Genomic DNA, 16,983 nt, shown 5'->3' with positions numbered 1-16,983 from the left:
ATTGAGTTGAGGCGAGTTTTTAAAGACACAGAACGAAAACAACTACTGCCAAATTTGTCGTATTGCCGGACTGACCCCGGGCAATCAATGTTCTCTTTGTCGGAGGGCACTTGTCATAGACCCGTGGTTCATTCAGCAGGGCCGTTAAGGATGGATACGCGTGGTGCACCCAGCCATAACACTCCCTTGGGGAGGAAAACCTTAGAGCAAAAAGGCCAGCTACATAAAGAATGCCAGCCCAATCTAGATAAGTCAAAGACAGGACACTCCAGTAGCCCCTTGGTTGATCTCGAAATTCACCATCCATTACCCTGGCTGGAACCCGATCAGCCATCGCCAAGTGACGCTCCTCCCAAGGGGAACGCGACACACCTTTACCTGTGATTTCCAGTGACTGGTAAAAGGACATTCTAAGAGATTCAGCCCAGTTGTTGTTCGTCAGGAGGGCATTGAGATAGGGGCAAGCCTTCTGTTCAGCCCAGTGGGATGTGGCACCTTGCTTTACGATTCCGTTTTCCTCTGTTTCTCTTCAGCAACTTGTTACAAAGGCAATGGGTTAACCTATGAGGGTCCTGTCAATGTCACCACCTCTGGGATTCCCTGTCAGAAGTGGAATGAACAGGTAAGAAGGTTGATTTGAAGCTGGAGGGCGGTGATGGTTTAAAGCAGACGAGGCAGGGATTTGTCCAGTTGGAACTCACCAGTTCTGGCATCTGTCAAGTGGGCGCCATTGCCATTATAAGAGAACAAGAAAGGCGTTCATGGTGAGTTCTGGCAGCTCTTTTTCTAGAAAAACAGCACTGACTTGAGATATACCTGGGAGCCGGTGGTACAAATCACTTCAATGGAAGCAGGTCCCATCACCAACCAGTCCGTCAGACGTTTGATTATTGTTTTTCAAGATGCCAACGGAATTTAACGCACTCTGAAAAAGCATTCATTTTCATTATTCCTTGTCACCAGGTACCCCATTCACACCGGAAAACCCCTCTGGCTTTCCCGGAGCTGTCCAGTGCAGAAAACTATTGCCGCAATCCAGGGGGTGAAAATGCACGGCCCTGGTGTTACACGAGGGACTCATCTGTGAAATGGGAATACTGCAACGTGCCTCATTGTGGAGATGGTGAGAAACCATAACGTACAGTTTCATAGCAAAAGGTGCCCCTTGGGTGTTGATCTTATTACGCGTTGGCTCTAGTCCAGTCATTTTCATTTCATTTATTGAAATGAATTTCTGAACTGCTTAATGTTGAGAAATCTTTAAACCGTTAGCCCCAAAAGCTGCAGATGCGTTGCTTCAGAATCTTTAACGCTGCTTGTATATTTTTTACAATATGTGGTGCGTCCAGTTTTAGCTGGCTTGTTTTGAATCAATAAATTGTGCTGAGAGATGTGGCAGGCATGCCGTAGATCTGAGCTGCGTAGCGCTATTGATAGCTTTGAGCCAGTCTGCCAGATATCGGAATGCAGAACCACGAATCTATCTCCCTGTCTATTTCTGATGTTGAGGCTGTCAGCACTGTTACTCATGTCGCCAAAATTGCACCACCTGCATGCACACACTGGAGGCCTCAGCAGGCTTAGGGGAACTCCAGAGTTTGCAGAAGTACCGAAAATCTATAAGAGGGCAAATACCTAAGTGGGGGAGAACCCCCAAAACAATCCAGTGAGCATTCAGTGTGCTCAGTGACCATAGAACGTTGACTGACTCAATGACCCTCGTGGTCCCTTCCAACTTTACAATTTTATGATTCTATGACAGCTGCAGCAGGAAAACTGATGGTTTTTAGTTTTGTTTTTTTATGAATGGAATGGTGTGTAGTTTCTGGGACCCTGAACATTAACATTTACACACTGCAACATTTCCGTTTGCAAGGAAAGATACCATAAAGGACAAACTGCTCGAGATTTAGAAAGATTATAGGGTTTAACAGATTATAGTCTCTTATCTATTACATTTCTAGCCTTCTTGCTAACTCACAATGCCCTCCATATATATATATATATATATATATATATATATATAGGCATTGTGAGTCAGCAAGAAGGCTAGAAATGTTATATATATATATATATATATATATATATATATATATATATATAGCACCTCCTGCCAACCTAGCAGTTCGAAAGCACGTCAAAGTTCAAGTAGATAAATAGGTACCACTCTGGTGGGAAGGTAAACGGTGTTTCCGTGTGCTGCTCTGGTTCACCAGAAGCGGCTTAGTCATGCTGGCCACATGACCCGGAAGCTGTACGCCGGCTCCCTCGGCCAATAAAGCAAGATGAGTGCCACAACGCCAGAATTGGCCATGACTGAACCTAATGATCAGGGGTCCCTTTACCTTTTATATCTCACACTGTTAAATGAGAAATAGGCCCCATCATTAGAGAAGACTGGAAAACGTTTATTGAATATATGGGGGTGGGAATAGTTTACACCTGAAAATTTTGGCAGCATTAAGATAAATTCAACAGTGTAAATAAGTTTTGATGGATGCAATAATGAAATACTGAATGGTTTAGTTTTTGTAAAATATGTAGGGATTTAGGGTATGCAAAATGAACCTGGAAAGCGAAGAAAGGAAGTCATTGATATTTTAAGGATGTTTAAATGAATATTTTAAATTTTAAAACAGCAGATTTAATAAAAATTATATATACAAGAAATAGGACCCATCTGCACTATAAACACACCCTCCAACATTTCTCTGATGGAAATAGGGATGTCAAATTCCATAATAAGAATAATTTTATTATTTATACCCCGCCCATCCAGCTGGGTTGCCCCAGCCACTCTGGGCAGTTTCCAACATATATAAAAACTTAATAATACATTTTAAAAAAACTTCCCTATACAGGGCTGTCTTCAGATGTCTTCTAAAGGTCGTAAAGTTACTTATTTCCTTGGCTCAAGGGTTGCTTAACTCTATACGCTCCAACATTTCTCTGATGAAAATAGGGATATCCTAAGGAAAAGTGGGACATTCCAGGATCAAATCAGAGACCAGGATGGCTTCTGTAAATCTGGGACTGTCCCTGGGAAATAGGGACACTTGGGGAGTCTGTATTCAGGGTTCCCTGAGAAGAGGGATTAACCGTTAAACTACCCTGAGAATTGTCACTCTTTGATGGGAGTAGGGGTCTCCTCATTGATAGAATACATCTATAAAAGCTATGTCTGTGCTAACTTAAAGGTAAAGGTAAAGGGACCCCTGACCATTAGGTCCAGTCGTGGACGACTCTGGGGTTGCGGCGCTCATTTCGCTTTATTGGCCGAGGGAGCCGGCATACGGCTACCGGGTCATGTGGCCAGCATGGCTAAGCTGCTTCTAGCGAACAAGAGCAGCGCACGGAAACACCGTTTACCTTCCCGCTGGAGCGGTACCTATTTATCTACTTGCACTTTGACGTGCTTTCGAACTGCTAGGTTGGCAGGAGCAGGGACCGAGCAACGGGAGCTCACCCCGTCGCGGGGATTCAAACCCGACCTTCTGATTGGCAAGTCCTAGGCTCTGTGGTTTAACCCACTGTGTCCCACTGTGCTAAGTTAACATTTATCAAATAAATAAATGGCAAGCAAGCGCTCTCAAATTCCCTGTTTACCTTTCAGCATCTTTGACCCAGGAAACGACGAAGTTGAGTGCGGCTCCTCCACGTTTCCCCTTCGCCCCCTCTTCTTCCCCGACATACTCTATGACTGTCATTATCTCCATCATCTCCAGTTTTGCGATGCTGATCATCCTTGTGATCCTGGCTCTTGTTTGTTGCCGGAGGCGCAAGCAGCTGAAAAACAAAACAAGGTAAGATCTGGGGCTTCCCTGGTTGCAGCCTCCTTCAGAGAGAGACACCTTTAAGTAAAACTCCTGGAGAGAGAGAGAGAGAGAGAGAGATTCACGAATCATGAATTGTGCAGGATATTTATGTTAGCCAGATTTAATATGCTTCCCTCAATGATAGTGAGAGGAAGATATTTAGCTCTCCCAGAATCAGAGCATCTTTGCAAATGTAGTAAACAGGAACCTGATACTTTGGAGCATATTTTCTTTTCTTGTGATTTTGGCATTTATGCCAGAAGCCAATTATTAGAGGCCTTACAACTCAATAGGCTGACTTCTACGCTACCAATGGTTCAGGACCTGCTTTCAGACAGTAATGATCAAATTACTTTAATAGTGGTTGAATTTTTGAGTGCTGTCCATGTAGAAAGACTGGGCCATTATAAAGAGATTTAGTGGTTGTATTGTATTATTTATGCAAATTGATTTTCTTTGGAGTTAAAGATCTGACTGGGAGAAACCTTGTTATGTTGAGTTAATATTTTCCATAATTTGTATACGGTGCCTATTTGATGTGTGGTTTGCTATGCCTATTAAAGGACAGTTGATTTGATTTGAGAGCGCTTCATTCCATTAATTTCAGCTCTAAACGGTGCTTACAGTTGAAACTGCAGCACTGATTTATTTTAATACAAACGAGGGGTACTTTTCTTCCATCACTTTTCTGTGCCAAGTAGAGCACTTGCTGTTTCCATTGTGAATATGAACACAAGATGTCATTGCAAGTCATTGTTCTCTGGGCAATTCCCCCACCCCCCTAAAAAAAAATCTTTGATGCGGTCCCAAAAAATAGGGGTTGTCTTATACATAGGATTGTTTCTTGTGTTTCTTTTTACTTGTGGATGCATTCAATTACTGAAGTTTATTTTTAATACTTGTGTAATTGATTATTATTTTTTACTGGTAAACTGCTTAATATCCACAGCAACATCATCATCAACGTTATGCTTGCTCTAATCTTGCAACAAATCTTCCACCCATTGTTTCAGGGAGTCAGCACCCCCAGCCCTGACAACACTTCCTTCTGAGCTCTTATTGGACAGATTGCACCCAAATCCCATGTACCAGCGCATGCCTCTACTCTTGAACCCAAAGTTATTCAGTCTGGAGTATCCACGGAACAATATCGAATATGTGAGAGATATTGGAGAAGGCGCTTTCGGCCGAGTCTTCCAAGCAAGGTAAATGGCCAGCTGTCATCTCTGGTCGTTTCTGTTTACATGAACCCCAATGTTAGACACCTTTCCTGTCTTCGTTTTTCTATGTTTCGAAGAATTAGCTAAGCAAAGAATGGCCATTGCCCCCAAAGGCAGAGGTCAAAAAGGCATTTAACTTGAGCTGAGGCATGTGCAGAAAACGGTGTCGCTCATGGTTGTCAAACCACATGGGCCAGCCTTGCAGCTGTGTTGCTCTCCTGGAAGATTTGTTTTCAGATGGGCAGGAAGCCATTCTCAGGCATTTGACAATGATGTGACATTTACTGTATCCACACTGCAGCTGTCACACTGCCACATGTCCGGAGCGGGCGATAAGAGAACTGGAAGTTTGCTTTGGAGACTGGGACTTCCTATAGCTACTGGGTAGTAAAACACCCTGACGTTTCAGCAACAGCTGGGCAAGTTAGCTTTGGGATGGCTGCTACATCTCCCCAGGCAGGCGTCTCCTCCTATATAATGCCATACATAGGGACAGCACAGAGATGGCATCCCCATAGGCGTGGCCATGGGCCAGCTCAGACATAAATAATCTCAGCTGAATAAAGGGAGGGTTATTAAGGCAAGAGGGAGTGCAGGTGCCACTCTGAGGCTGTCAGTTTCCCTTCCCATCTCCTTCTGAGCCCCATCTTGAGGCCAGATACACTCAGATCATGCTAGGACGTGGGAAAGGGATTTCTAAGCAGGGCTCCTGAGCCTAGTTTGGGAATATTCAGGGTGCCAGGAGAGGATATATTGTTTATAACTTGCACTAGCAAGTTTCTTTATGTGGCAGAGTTAGTTCCCCTTTCTTACATGCACAGCAGATAGCTGGTTGCAGGCTTGTGTAAGCCTCTCACTATTAAACAATTCAGTCTGTCTTAAGATTGAATTAGGAGGGACGTGGGTGGCGCTGTGGTCTAAACCACAGAGCCTAGGGCTTGCCAATCAGAAGGCCAGCAGTTTGAATCCCTGCGATGTGATGAGCTCCCGTTGCTTGGTCCCTGCTCCTGCCAACCTAGCAGTTCGAAAGCACGTCAAAGTGCAAGTAGATAAATAGGTACCGCTCCGGCGGGAAGGTAAACGGTGTTTCCATGCACAGCTCTGGTTCGCCAGAAGCTGCTTAGTCATGCTGGCCACATGACCCGGAAGCTGTACACCGGCTCCCTCGGCCAGTAAAGCAAGATGAGCGCCGCAACCCCAGCGTCGTCCACGATCAGGGGTCCCTTTACCTTTAAGATTGAATTGTGCATTCCTGGTAAGTTCCCTTTAACCCCTCTTAAAAGAATAAAGACACAACAATCTTATTTAAAGTCAATAAAAGAAGTTTACTCACATCATCAGTTCACAGTTGGATTCCTGAAGGCAGACTTAGTTACAAATATGTACATGTGGATCTACCCCATGTGGGGAATAGTCCCAGTGCTTCTGCTAGCTAGCAGAGCACTCGTAGCTAAAACGCTGGTCCAACAAAGAAGAGAGAGAAAAAGAGAGAAGGGAGAGAGTGCTGCATGACTCGTCCTTTTGTTACCTGGACAGGTAAGGTCACGCCCACCTCTAGTCAGATGCAAGGGAAGGATGCTCCAGCCCAAGAAAAACAGGAAGTTTATACTGGCTGGACCAACATCCCCTTGCATGTCCATTCTAGGAAAACAAGAAATGTTGTATTTGACTGCTCCCAGTGGATTACATCCCACACCTCGGATGGTGGCTAGGCAAGCAGCAGAGGAGCAGGCACAGTGCCCGTTCTGGCACCAGCTCCATGGTAGGAAGCCCTTCACTTGTTGCCCAACTGTCTTGTGATGGTGACTGCAAGGGTGCAGGAACCTGCTGCCACTGGTAGGTTAACAAGCTAGCATCCTCGTTGCTGCCACAGAACAGGCACGGCACAAAGGAGGCTGAAGGTTTGGCAGGCCGTGAATTTATCCTGGCCCTGTTTGCAGTGCCAAGCACCACTATTGGGCAGTTGGCCTCACACCCAGGGGACGATCTCCAAATCCTGCCACCATTGGGCGATTTGGCGGCAGGAGGATGATCTGGCATGCGATATGCCATTTCACAAGGGAGGCCCGGCGCCCTCCCACAAAACCACCCACCCCAAAAGGGGCAAACGGACATATTTGAAACACCATTGGAAAAGTCTGCAAACACCCCGTTCTGCCCCGCCTCTGCCCTGCCCCATTCCGCCCCCTTTTGTGACGTTTTCCTGACCTTTTCACTTCCAGGTTTGGCACGATGGGCATGTGCGCAGTCACACACATATGGAATGTGCGTAAATGGGGGGTTGCCTGTACATTATCTGCTGCAGCACCGCAGCAAGTGAAATAATGTAGTTAGCGTCAGAAGCTGAACCGCAGCAGAATGGAAACAGCACAGCGCTGCAAGCAATGAACCTGGTTCAGAAAGGAAATGGGTGCCTCCTTCTATTCATACCTGTTCCTCTGCGGTTGCAGCCTGTGGACATCAAAGGGAGGCAGAGGCCGAGACAGTTATGTACAATAGCCAGCAGCTGACACACAAAGTCCTCAGAGCTAGATGCACAATTGGTGTTTATGAGGCAGTGAGAGAGAAAAGTGAATGGTGTCACCAGCCAGCAACTTACAGTGGTGCCTCGCAAGACGAAATTAATTCGTTCTGTGAGTTTTTTCGTCTTGTGAATTTTTTCGTCTTGTGAAGCCCCACTGTGTATTGACGGTTTCCCATAGGAATGCATTGACGGTTTTTTAAAAAAGGCGCAAGACGTTTTCGTCTTGCGAAGCAAGCCCATAGGGAAATCCGTCTTGCGAAGCAACTCAGAAAACGAAAAACTCTTTCGTCTTGAGAGTTTTTCATCTTGAGAGGTATTCGTCTTGCGAGGTACCACTGTATTCCTTAGGTTATATATGGGAGATGCTGATCTCTGCTGTAGGGGACAAAGAATGTCGTACCAGAATGGGATGGGCAAGATCCTAGATATCAGCTGAGCAGCTCATTCCACCCCATTCTGGTTTCACTGTCACACACTCCTGAATCCTTTCTCTCCCTTTCTCTCCCGTTGCATGCCATTATGGCAAGCATTTGTACACATTTTGTGTGCATGTCTTCCATAAAACATGCACTTTTATTCATAACACACACTTCTAAATACTTTTCTGTGTAATCACCAGTAACTGGTGCATTTTGTACGCATCTTTTGCATTTTTCATGTGGGTGCACGTTTTGCTCACTGAAAATGCATAGCAAAAGGGATGCTCTCGTTTTCTGCAGCTGCGCGTGACTTTTCTCTCTGCCTCGTTCCCTTTTGTTCTCCTCCTCTCTTAGGGCCCCTGGACTGCTTCCTTACGAGCCGTTCACAATGGTGGCTGTGAAGATGCTCAAAGAAGAAGCCTCAGCAGACATGCAGGCAGACTTCCAGAGAGAGGCGGCCCTCATGGCTGAATTTGATAATCCAAACATTGTGAAACTTTTAGGTACCAAATCTGACATCTTCTTCTTCTTAAAACCATCAATATGCATTTTTTATTGTTATGGACCCCCCCCCCCCACACCTTATCCCACACCACTGGCTCAAAGATGCAGGCAGACTAGGCAGCCATCTTGGGTGACATATTGAGGAAGCAGTTGCCATACCAAAAGCAACAGAACATGGAGTCTGGTCTTTTGTGCTGCTTCTGACTTGGTTCACGTGACACAGGGAGCCAAACTGCGGCTTACCAAGACTGCCATTTTGCTCTTCTGTGTTCCTTTCTAAGTTAAGCGAAGGTTTGACTTAGTTTGTCACCCAAACTGGAACTCATGGCTAAGGACTCCCTTCATCAACTGCAGGACGTAGGTGGTGCTGTGGTCTAGACCACTGACCCTTTGGGGCTTGCCAATTGGAAGGTTGGCGGTTTGAATCCTGGTGACGGGGTGAGTTCCCATTGCTCTGTTCCAGCTCCTGCCAACCTAGCAGTTCGAAAGCACACCAGTGCAAGTAGATAACTAGGTACCACTGTGGCAGGAGGGTAAACGGCATTTCTGTGCGCTCTGGTTTCCGTCACAGTGTCCTGTTGCATCAGAAGCAGTTTAGTCCTGCTGGCCACATGACACGGAAAGCTGTCTGCGGACAAGCACCGGCTCCCTTGGCCTGAAAAGTGAGATGATTGCTGCACCCCTAGTCGCCTTTGACTGGACTTAACCATCCAGGAGTCTGTTACCTTTTTATCTTTTATCTCATCAACTGCATGCCACAGCCAAGAACAAAACAGCGTTGTGCAAACCAGGCCTCTGACACATCTGGATGCATGTGTGAAACTGATAAATTAATTAATAGAATTATTGAATTGGAAGGGACCCTGAGGAGCATCTAGTCCAACCCCCTGCAATGCAGGAATATGCAGTTGTCTCATAAGGGAATCGAACCTGCAACCTTGGCGTTATCAGCACCATGCTCTAACCAATTGAGCTATTGGTTTAAAAGAGGTTAAAACTCATTGAAACTCAATTAAAATTGTGCCATCTGTAGAGCTCCGGAGCCAACTGCCTAACCTGTCACCATGTTAACCGGAAGTCTTCGATCTATCTGTCCGTGTGTGAACTGAGTGTTCTCCCAGAATCCTTTGCAAAAGCAGAGTTGCCTCTCCTTCCTTCTTTCTGATAATGCCTAGCGTAACACAATGCATGATTTGATGTTATCATGCTATGCCTCCTTTCTCCCCGTCAACATCATAGGTCATTGGGCTGGTCAGCTGCAAATCTCTCCAAATGAATATGACTGGTTCTAGTAATCAATCCAAACAAAGTTTATTTTGCTAGAAATATTGTCAAGCCAGAAGTTTTTTTTTCGGGGGGCAGGGGGAGGTGTTACAGAGGGGTTTGAAGTTAGTTCCTCGGGCCCAAGTGACTGTGTACATTTCAGCAGGAGAAAGGGGAAACAGGAAGTGGACACTCAGTTGGAGAGATCCCTTTGTTTATTATCACCATGCTGGATAAATTAGGAAAGGCCAAAGGAATCCATCAGTTTTATGTTGCGGGGGTGTGGGACTGTTGAACATCACTTGACCCGAGAACCCTTTTACGTGCATACTTCTTTTTTAGCTTGGACCAGCTGTTTTGGAAATGTGAAATGTCTGTCTCCGTCCCGTCCCCCGTCCCCCAATGGCGAGAAGGAGCGAAAATCAAGCCTCAGTGACTAAATGGGGCAGAAATGTCCATCAGAACATCAGAGGCTTAAATGTACTTGCACTCTTTGTTCACCTTTCATACTCCAATTTTTAGGTTGAATATGAGCTCTATAAGGCTGTATACTTCAGCAATTCATATTTCAAAAGCTGCACAATTGCACAATGTAATCATTTAGCTCATTCCAGTGGTTAATGCTCCAGCAGCTGAAATCTGTAAAAATCCTGAACAGCTATTAGCTGGCATTAAAACAAGAGATTTGAACATGTGGGAGAAAACCATAAATGCAGCCAGAGATCTGTTAGCAGGAGCACCTCTTGTACGAAAGAGGCAAACCACTTTTAAAACAGAACAGTGGTTAGGTTGTTTGGCAATTCCGTTTTGCTTTCTCGCTCATTTCTTTGCACATGTTAGCACATTCAGGACCTGTAGGGCTCAACCTCCATGCAATAGGAAGGAGCAGGCATAGTTTCGTCACAGCTTTAGCATTCCTTATCTTCCTTTTATGTATTTGTAATTTTGGAAGTTGCCAGTGCCGAAGAGCCTTCATGCACAGCCTTCAAAGGAAAAACAACAACCAGGGAAGAGTGTTGTGAGCAAGGCTGCACATTTGAGAGGGCCCAGGCAGGAAGGGACTGGAGATTCTCTTCCCAGCAATGGTCCTAACACAATTAGTACATACATTGGTGCCATGGTTATTCATAGAATCATAGAGTTGGAAGAGACCACAAGGGTCATCGAGTCCAACCCCCTGCCAAGCAGGAAACACCATCAGAGCACTCCTGACATATGGTTGTCAAGCCTCTGCTTAAAGACCTCCAAAGAAGGAGACTCCACCACACTCCTTGGGAGCAAATTCCACTGTCGAACAGCTCTTACTGTCAGGAAGTTCTTCCTAATGTTTAGGTGGAATCTTCTTTCTTGTAGTTTGGATCCATTGCTCCATGTCCGCTTCTCTGGAGCAGCAGAAAACAACCTTTCTCCCTCCTCTATGTGACATCCTTTTATATATTTGAACATGGCTATCATATCACCCCTTAACCTCCTCTTCTCCTCCTCCTCTTCTTCGCACAACACTAACACATGGGAGAGCTGCACTCGGGTGGCAGGAGGAAGGAATCCCATTGGGTTGAATGCATCGAAGTCATTGCGCAACTGGACAAATTTCTGCTCATGCAACAGAACTTGGGCTCCCCCAGCTCAACCTGTGGACCCCTCCCCCCCAAACCTGGGGGGAATTCCCCAGAGCAGATTGGGGGATGGGCTGTAGGAGGAGGAGAGGGAGGGGAAGTTGCATTTCTTGAGCCATGCAGTGGCTTTGTGTGACGCAACTTGCGTGTCGAGGCCCCCCAGGACACCCTCAAATAAAGACACAGTTCACACAACATCTTTGTTTTGGTTTTTGGCATAATTTTGGCCACAACTTTATTGATCACAGCATGTGAGTGGTTGCTTAGGCATTGGTTAGCGACTATCTGTTCCCGCCTAGAGGTAGGAACAGAACTGACATCCGCAAGCCTGCGAAAGTCAGTAAGGGAAAACATTTTGGGGGAGATTGTAGAGCTGGGTGCCAGGCTCTCCCTCCTCCCCAAATGCTCCCAGTGGCTCTTGCGTGGCCCTAGCGCCTTGGCAGGGGTTTGGACAAGAGCATGGTAAACCCCTGGATTCCTTTAACGGAATAGCCTTGCAGCAGCAGCATTGGCGGGGCAGGCACAGCCAACCATGCCTCCTCCACCAATCAAAATTAACCAATGCCTAACCGCAACCTTACAAGTTGTGACGATTTGCTACGCAGCAGGCAAAAAATCAAATGGCACCAGACAATCAGCAAAATGGTAAAAATTCCTACCTGGCCCCTGCTCCAAAGCAGACAAGCCCATGACAGGCATAGCAAGGTCAGCACCAACAAATCCTAAATATTGGGAGGGTGGGTGATCCAATGTGAGCAGTGAAAAGAGGAAGCTCAACGCTGCGCACAGGGAATAAATAGCACCCCCATCAATCAAACAATTTTGCAACATTTAATTCTCCCCAGCAACAATTGGAGGTGCCCTATCAAATTCATGGTCATCCATATTAACCCACCCAGCAACAGGGGTTGTCATGGTTGTCCCCACCGCAACATGTGCTCTCCATGAAGGAGAACCTGCTTTGCCCTACCAGCAACTCAGGTTCATAACGTGAGTTATCGTTGATCTTAACAACAGAAGCAATAAAACTCCTAAAACGCAGAGTTTGAGTGTTGGTAGCTGCAATTCCAAGTTGCAATTGCAATTAACCAGTTGAGGAAGCATTTAAGGACTTCCTTTCTTAAATACCTAACTGCTGGACATCCTCTGTAGGGGGAAAAGAACCTATAAGATTATTATTATTTAAATGCCTGCATATCATGGCACATTAAATAGCACCTTGCTATTGCTGACAAGCTTGTTGGCCTGCAAGCAAGCAAATATTTATTGCATGTCTATCCTTGATTTCAGGGGTGTGTGCTGTTGGAAAGCCCATGTGCCTACTTTTCGAATACATGGCCTTCGGGGACCTCAACGAATACCTGCGCAACCGATCGCCACGCAACCTCTGTAGCCTAAGCAACAATAACCTTGACATGCGGATCAGGCCCTCGAGCCCCAGCGTGCTTGGACTCTCGTGCACCGACCAGCTCTGCATTGCCAAACAGGTGGCAGCTGGCATGGCCTACCTCTCAGAACGCAAGTTTGTGCACCGCGACTTGGCCACCAGGAACTGTTTGGTGGGAGAAAACATGGTGGTCAAAATTGCAGACTTTGGTCTCTCCAGGAACATGTACTCGGCAGACTATTACAAAGCCAATGAGAACGACGCCATTCCCATACGATGGATGCCCCCCGAGTCCATCTTCTACAATCGCTATACGACTGAGTCTGACGTCTGGGCCTACGGCGTGGTCCTGTGGGAGATCTTTGCCTTTGGCCTGCAGCCCTATTACGGGATGGCTCACGAGGAAGTCATCTATTACGTGAGAGACGGAAATGTCCTGTCCTGCCCAGATAACTGCCCTCTGGAACTGTACAACCTCATGCGTCTGTGTTGGAGCAAGCTCCCTTCTGACAGGCCGAGCTTTGCGAGCATCTATCGCATTCTGGAGCGCATGTATGAGAGGGCAGTGGCAGCTGATCATGCATGAGCTGTGCGACCGAGGGCAGCTTTTCATGGCCTCCTCTCTTGAATGACTAAGCTTGGGTGAAAGATGGAGCCTGGACCTCAATATATCAGCAGGATCAGTTGTGCCAACACAGTCTTTGTAGTTGCTGCTTAGGCAACATTCCCAATAGGAAACTGAAGCAAGTTTGGTTGTTGACTTGAGTGAAGGCCGCAACTTCAGGAAGCGACACAAGTGTATTTTGAAAATAACCAGCAAGGACCCTGTTCTTGAAATGTCATTTTTGTTTTCTGTTTTCTTTTAAAACTTTTTTTTTATCACGACTTTCTGTTATGTGAAAAACCATGACGTTCAAAAATAAAAACCACTACTACTAAAACAAGATCAGAGAATAAGCTAAACGCAGCAGCAGAATTTCAAATGCAATCAATTGAAAGAGGAAACGAAGAGTTGGGGGGGGCATGTTGGATATCATAGCAGGAGCATTCAGAACAATTCTAAAAACCCAACTCCTTCCAGAGCAGGAAGTTCTTCACAGGTGATTTTGAACATGTGTCTATATCTCATGTCTTGATTTATCCTGAGTCACAACATTGCTCAATCTGATCAGGCGGGCAAGAGTACAGGGTTTCATCTTGTATGTATTTTATCGGAAAATTGCTTCCAAAATGTGTTTATTAGAAGAAATTCGCACCGATGCGAGGGTTGTTGTTGTTTTTAATCGCAAATTTGCTGCAGAAATATGGAGAGCTGAATTTAAGAATGGAGAAATCAATTCCTTGTATACACCCTGTTCCACGAGGGACCATTTTAGATGTGTGGGTTAAGAACAGAAAAGCACTGATCGATGTCCTGCAATTCTAACCCCCTTTAAAACCTCGTTCATTTATTTTGTCTGAAAACGGAATACACTGTATGTACTGACTGGCTGCAAATGAAATGAACATGCACGTATATTTCTGTGCATCCATCACAGGAGACACAGAATTTTCGGGAACTTTAGATGTGGGGAGGGGGAGCGATGCCTTGTGTAAACAAACAACTTGGTGGTGAATGAGCAGAGCTATACACCGCACGAAGCCAGCAGGGTTATGTGAATGAAAAGAGCGTCATTCACTCTCCTTGGCGGTGAGATCATTGCCTTCTAAATTTATCAGTTTTCGTTGGGGGAGTTGGATTCAGTTCACAAGACGGGATGCCAGGGAATAAGGCAGTTGGAGTTGGGTTACAGCGAAGGGGACTTAGAAGTCTTTGGTACCCTGCCGATCATTAACAGGATGATACAGCATGTCTCCCAGAAAGGAACAGCAGGGGAACGGGAAGTTCTTAACATCCAGACATGTGACAGTCTGTTGAGAGATTTGCCAAGTGCACTTGACCCCTAGAGAGAAAAGCCTGCAGAACTATGGAGTGCCTTGGGGGCCTCTTAGCTGCCGTTTGCAACCACCACAAAGTCCCAAGATACATACTGACAAGTGGTCAGGGACCACAGCTGCCCTGGTTGCAAGACCTTGAGCAAACACGCAGTCACCCAGACAAGAATGCCTTTGCACATAGTCAGATAAATGTGTAAACTTCCTGAGCTGAAGTTTAGGGCCCTGCCCAGAACTGGAAACTTCATGCTCCCATCTCTCTTAGTCATTTCTCTCTGTTCCTCCACCAATCTAGTTTACATAATCAGCTGTCAGCCAGCACTCAATCACACCGTTCAAAGTTTGAGTTAACTCTTCATTAGCAAAAGCACAATCTCCGCACACTTAGCTGAGGCTCAGTCCTAATGAGCATAGCAGCTGGTCCCCAGTAGGTCTGGCCCCATGAATCACTGCCAAGACTGAAAGTTCCTGCCTCCCCACTGCCATCTGCCCCCTCCTCTCCAGGGCTTTCCCCAAGCAATTGGAGACTGCGTCTGCATGCAGTCCACCTCTGCTCTGCCCTTTTCAGCTCTCTTCTGGTTCTGGGAGACAAGGCGGGAGGGAAGCTTGTTACAGCAGGAGGGGGAGACCCCTGTGACTCTTCACCAGCCTGACTCATCTCTGCCTCTTGGCTTTCCTTCTCCCACCCTCTTGCTTCAGCTTCTGCCTCCGATTCTGGACTGCTCTCTGCCACCATCTCCCCCAGCTCACAAAGCCCTGTTATCTCTTCATCTTCTGACACCTTCTCTTCCCAGTCTTCTCCCTCCGGCCACTCATCAGTCCCCCCACCAGTTCCCAGACTCTGAGCCTTCTTCTCTTCAGGGTTCCCCAGCTGGTTCCTTCCACCCATTCCTCCAGTTTTTGACATCAGCTGTGATATGGAATCTCTCAGCCCTTCTGCATGGTGTGGAGGAAAGAGAATTTTTTTCTTCCTCTCTCATAATTCTAGAGCTTGGAGGCATTTACTGAAGCTGAATGTTGTAAGATTCAGGAGAGAGATGGAGGATAAGTCAATCAATGGCTTGATGGCTATATTTCTACCTCCACTTCTCTGAATATAAGTTGCTAGGAAGCCCAAATGAGGACAGCACTGTTGTGCTCAGGTCCTGATTTCAGGCTTCCAGTTCGCCACTGGGAGAACAGAATGGAGCAATGCGTGAATTAGGAACAACAACAACATGTAAATATTATCAAGATTTACAGGTACTTCCATCCCTGATCTCGGCCTTTCCCACCCTTCCAGTTGCTGCTTTTAACTTCCACCTTCCCTGACAGTTGCTCATGCTGGCTGGAGCTGATGGGAGTTGTGTTTCCCAGGTTGGGAAAAGCTGGCCTTTCCAATGTGGCACCCTGTGTCCAAAAGCAGACCTCTCTAGGTGCTGTCTGGAAGCTCAGAAGTAGGGTCCGAAGGCAACAGTTCTCCTACCTTGCCTGTCAAGGCCGCTTCTGGGTCCCAGTAGGGATGAGGGCAACACATAAGGTTGAACATCTTCTGCATCTGGAATGGAAAACTTGCCATCTTCTGGATGTTGTAGAGCTCCCAACTCACATCAGCCTCAGTGAGCATGTCCAATGGTCAAGGATGGAGAGAATGTTAAGCTAACTTTGGAGGCCACAAGTTCCACAGTCCAAACTGGCTGCTTCAGCCATACACGGTGCTCTACATATATCTTTAAAAAATCCAGCTGGGTCTATACACCAGTGACAAAGCCTTTATCTCCATGTTATCTCATAAACACAGTGCTATAAACACTCTCTTGGATCCCGGAGGAGGACAAGCTGCAGCATCTCAGTGGCCATCATGTTTTGCCAGCGACCTTCCATGACACAAACCATTGCGCCAAGCAAAACGAGCGTGTTGTTTATTCTGAACCATATGTTGACTCAGCACGAAGCAGCACAAATATTTTTCTTGGCGAGCTCACTGCACTATGAAGCAGATGCTTCAAAACAATGTTCCTTTTTCCACCCCAGCCTATGTCGAACAAGCCCAAGGGTTTACTTATTGGACGGCAGTGTTTAAAAAGCGTTGGATAAAATATTATGGTATACTACATACTAGACGGTTTAGAAAGATAAGCAGGTTTTCGACATGAAAACAAGAATATATGGTCCAAACGATAATGAACTCAGAACAAGATTCTGATTCAGGGCAGAGGAGTTTGTTTTGTTCTGTAGTGGGGCATCTCAGGCTCAGGAACTGAGTGCGGCCCCCCAGGCCTCTCTGCTTGGCCCCTGTGACTCTTCCCAGGCCTCACCCC

The 16,983-nt window shown here is 46.2% G+C and overlaps 1 protein-coding gene across 1 annotated transcript in view; it reads left to right on the top strand.

Moving 5' to 3' along the window:
* Window positions 1-14,004, top strand: part of MUSK (muscle associated receptor tyrosine kinase) — a 60,342-nt gene extending 46,338 nt beyond the window's left edge. The window contains exons 11-16 of the mRNA XM_083420920.1: window positions 534-622; window positions 964-1,123; window positions 3,614-3,803; window positions 4,829-5,020; window positions 8,333-8,481; window positions 12,652-14,004. Of these exons, the coding sequence (XP_083277046.1) occupies window positions 534-622; window positions 964-1,123; window positions 3,614-3,803; window positions 4,829-5,020; window positions 8,333-8,481; window positions 12,652-13,334 (1,463 nt within the window). The 3' untranslated portion in view covers window positions 13,335-14,004. The remainder of the gene's footprint in view (window positions 1-533; window positions 623-963; window positions 1,124-3,613; window positions 3,804-4,828; window positions 5,021-8,332; window positions 8,482-12,651) is intronic.
* The last annotated feature ends 2,979 nt before the right edge of the window (window positions 14,005-16,983 follow it).

The sequence above is a fragment of the Podarcis tiliguerta genome (genome assembly GCF_965153285.1).
Source record: "Podarcis tiliguerta genome assembly, chromosome: 17".
Taxonomy (NCBI): Eukaryota; Metazoa; Chordata; class Lepidosauria; order Squamata; family Lacertidae; genus Podarcis; species Podarcis tiliguerta.
The sequence above is the reverse complement of the archived record's forward strand: the minus strand, read 5'-3'. Positions and strand labels throughout refer to the sequence as shown.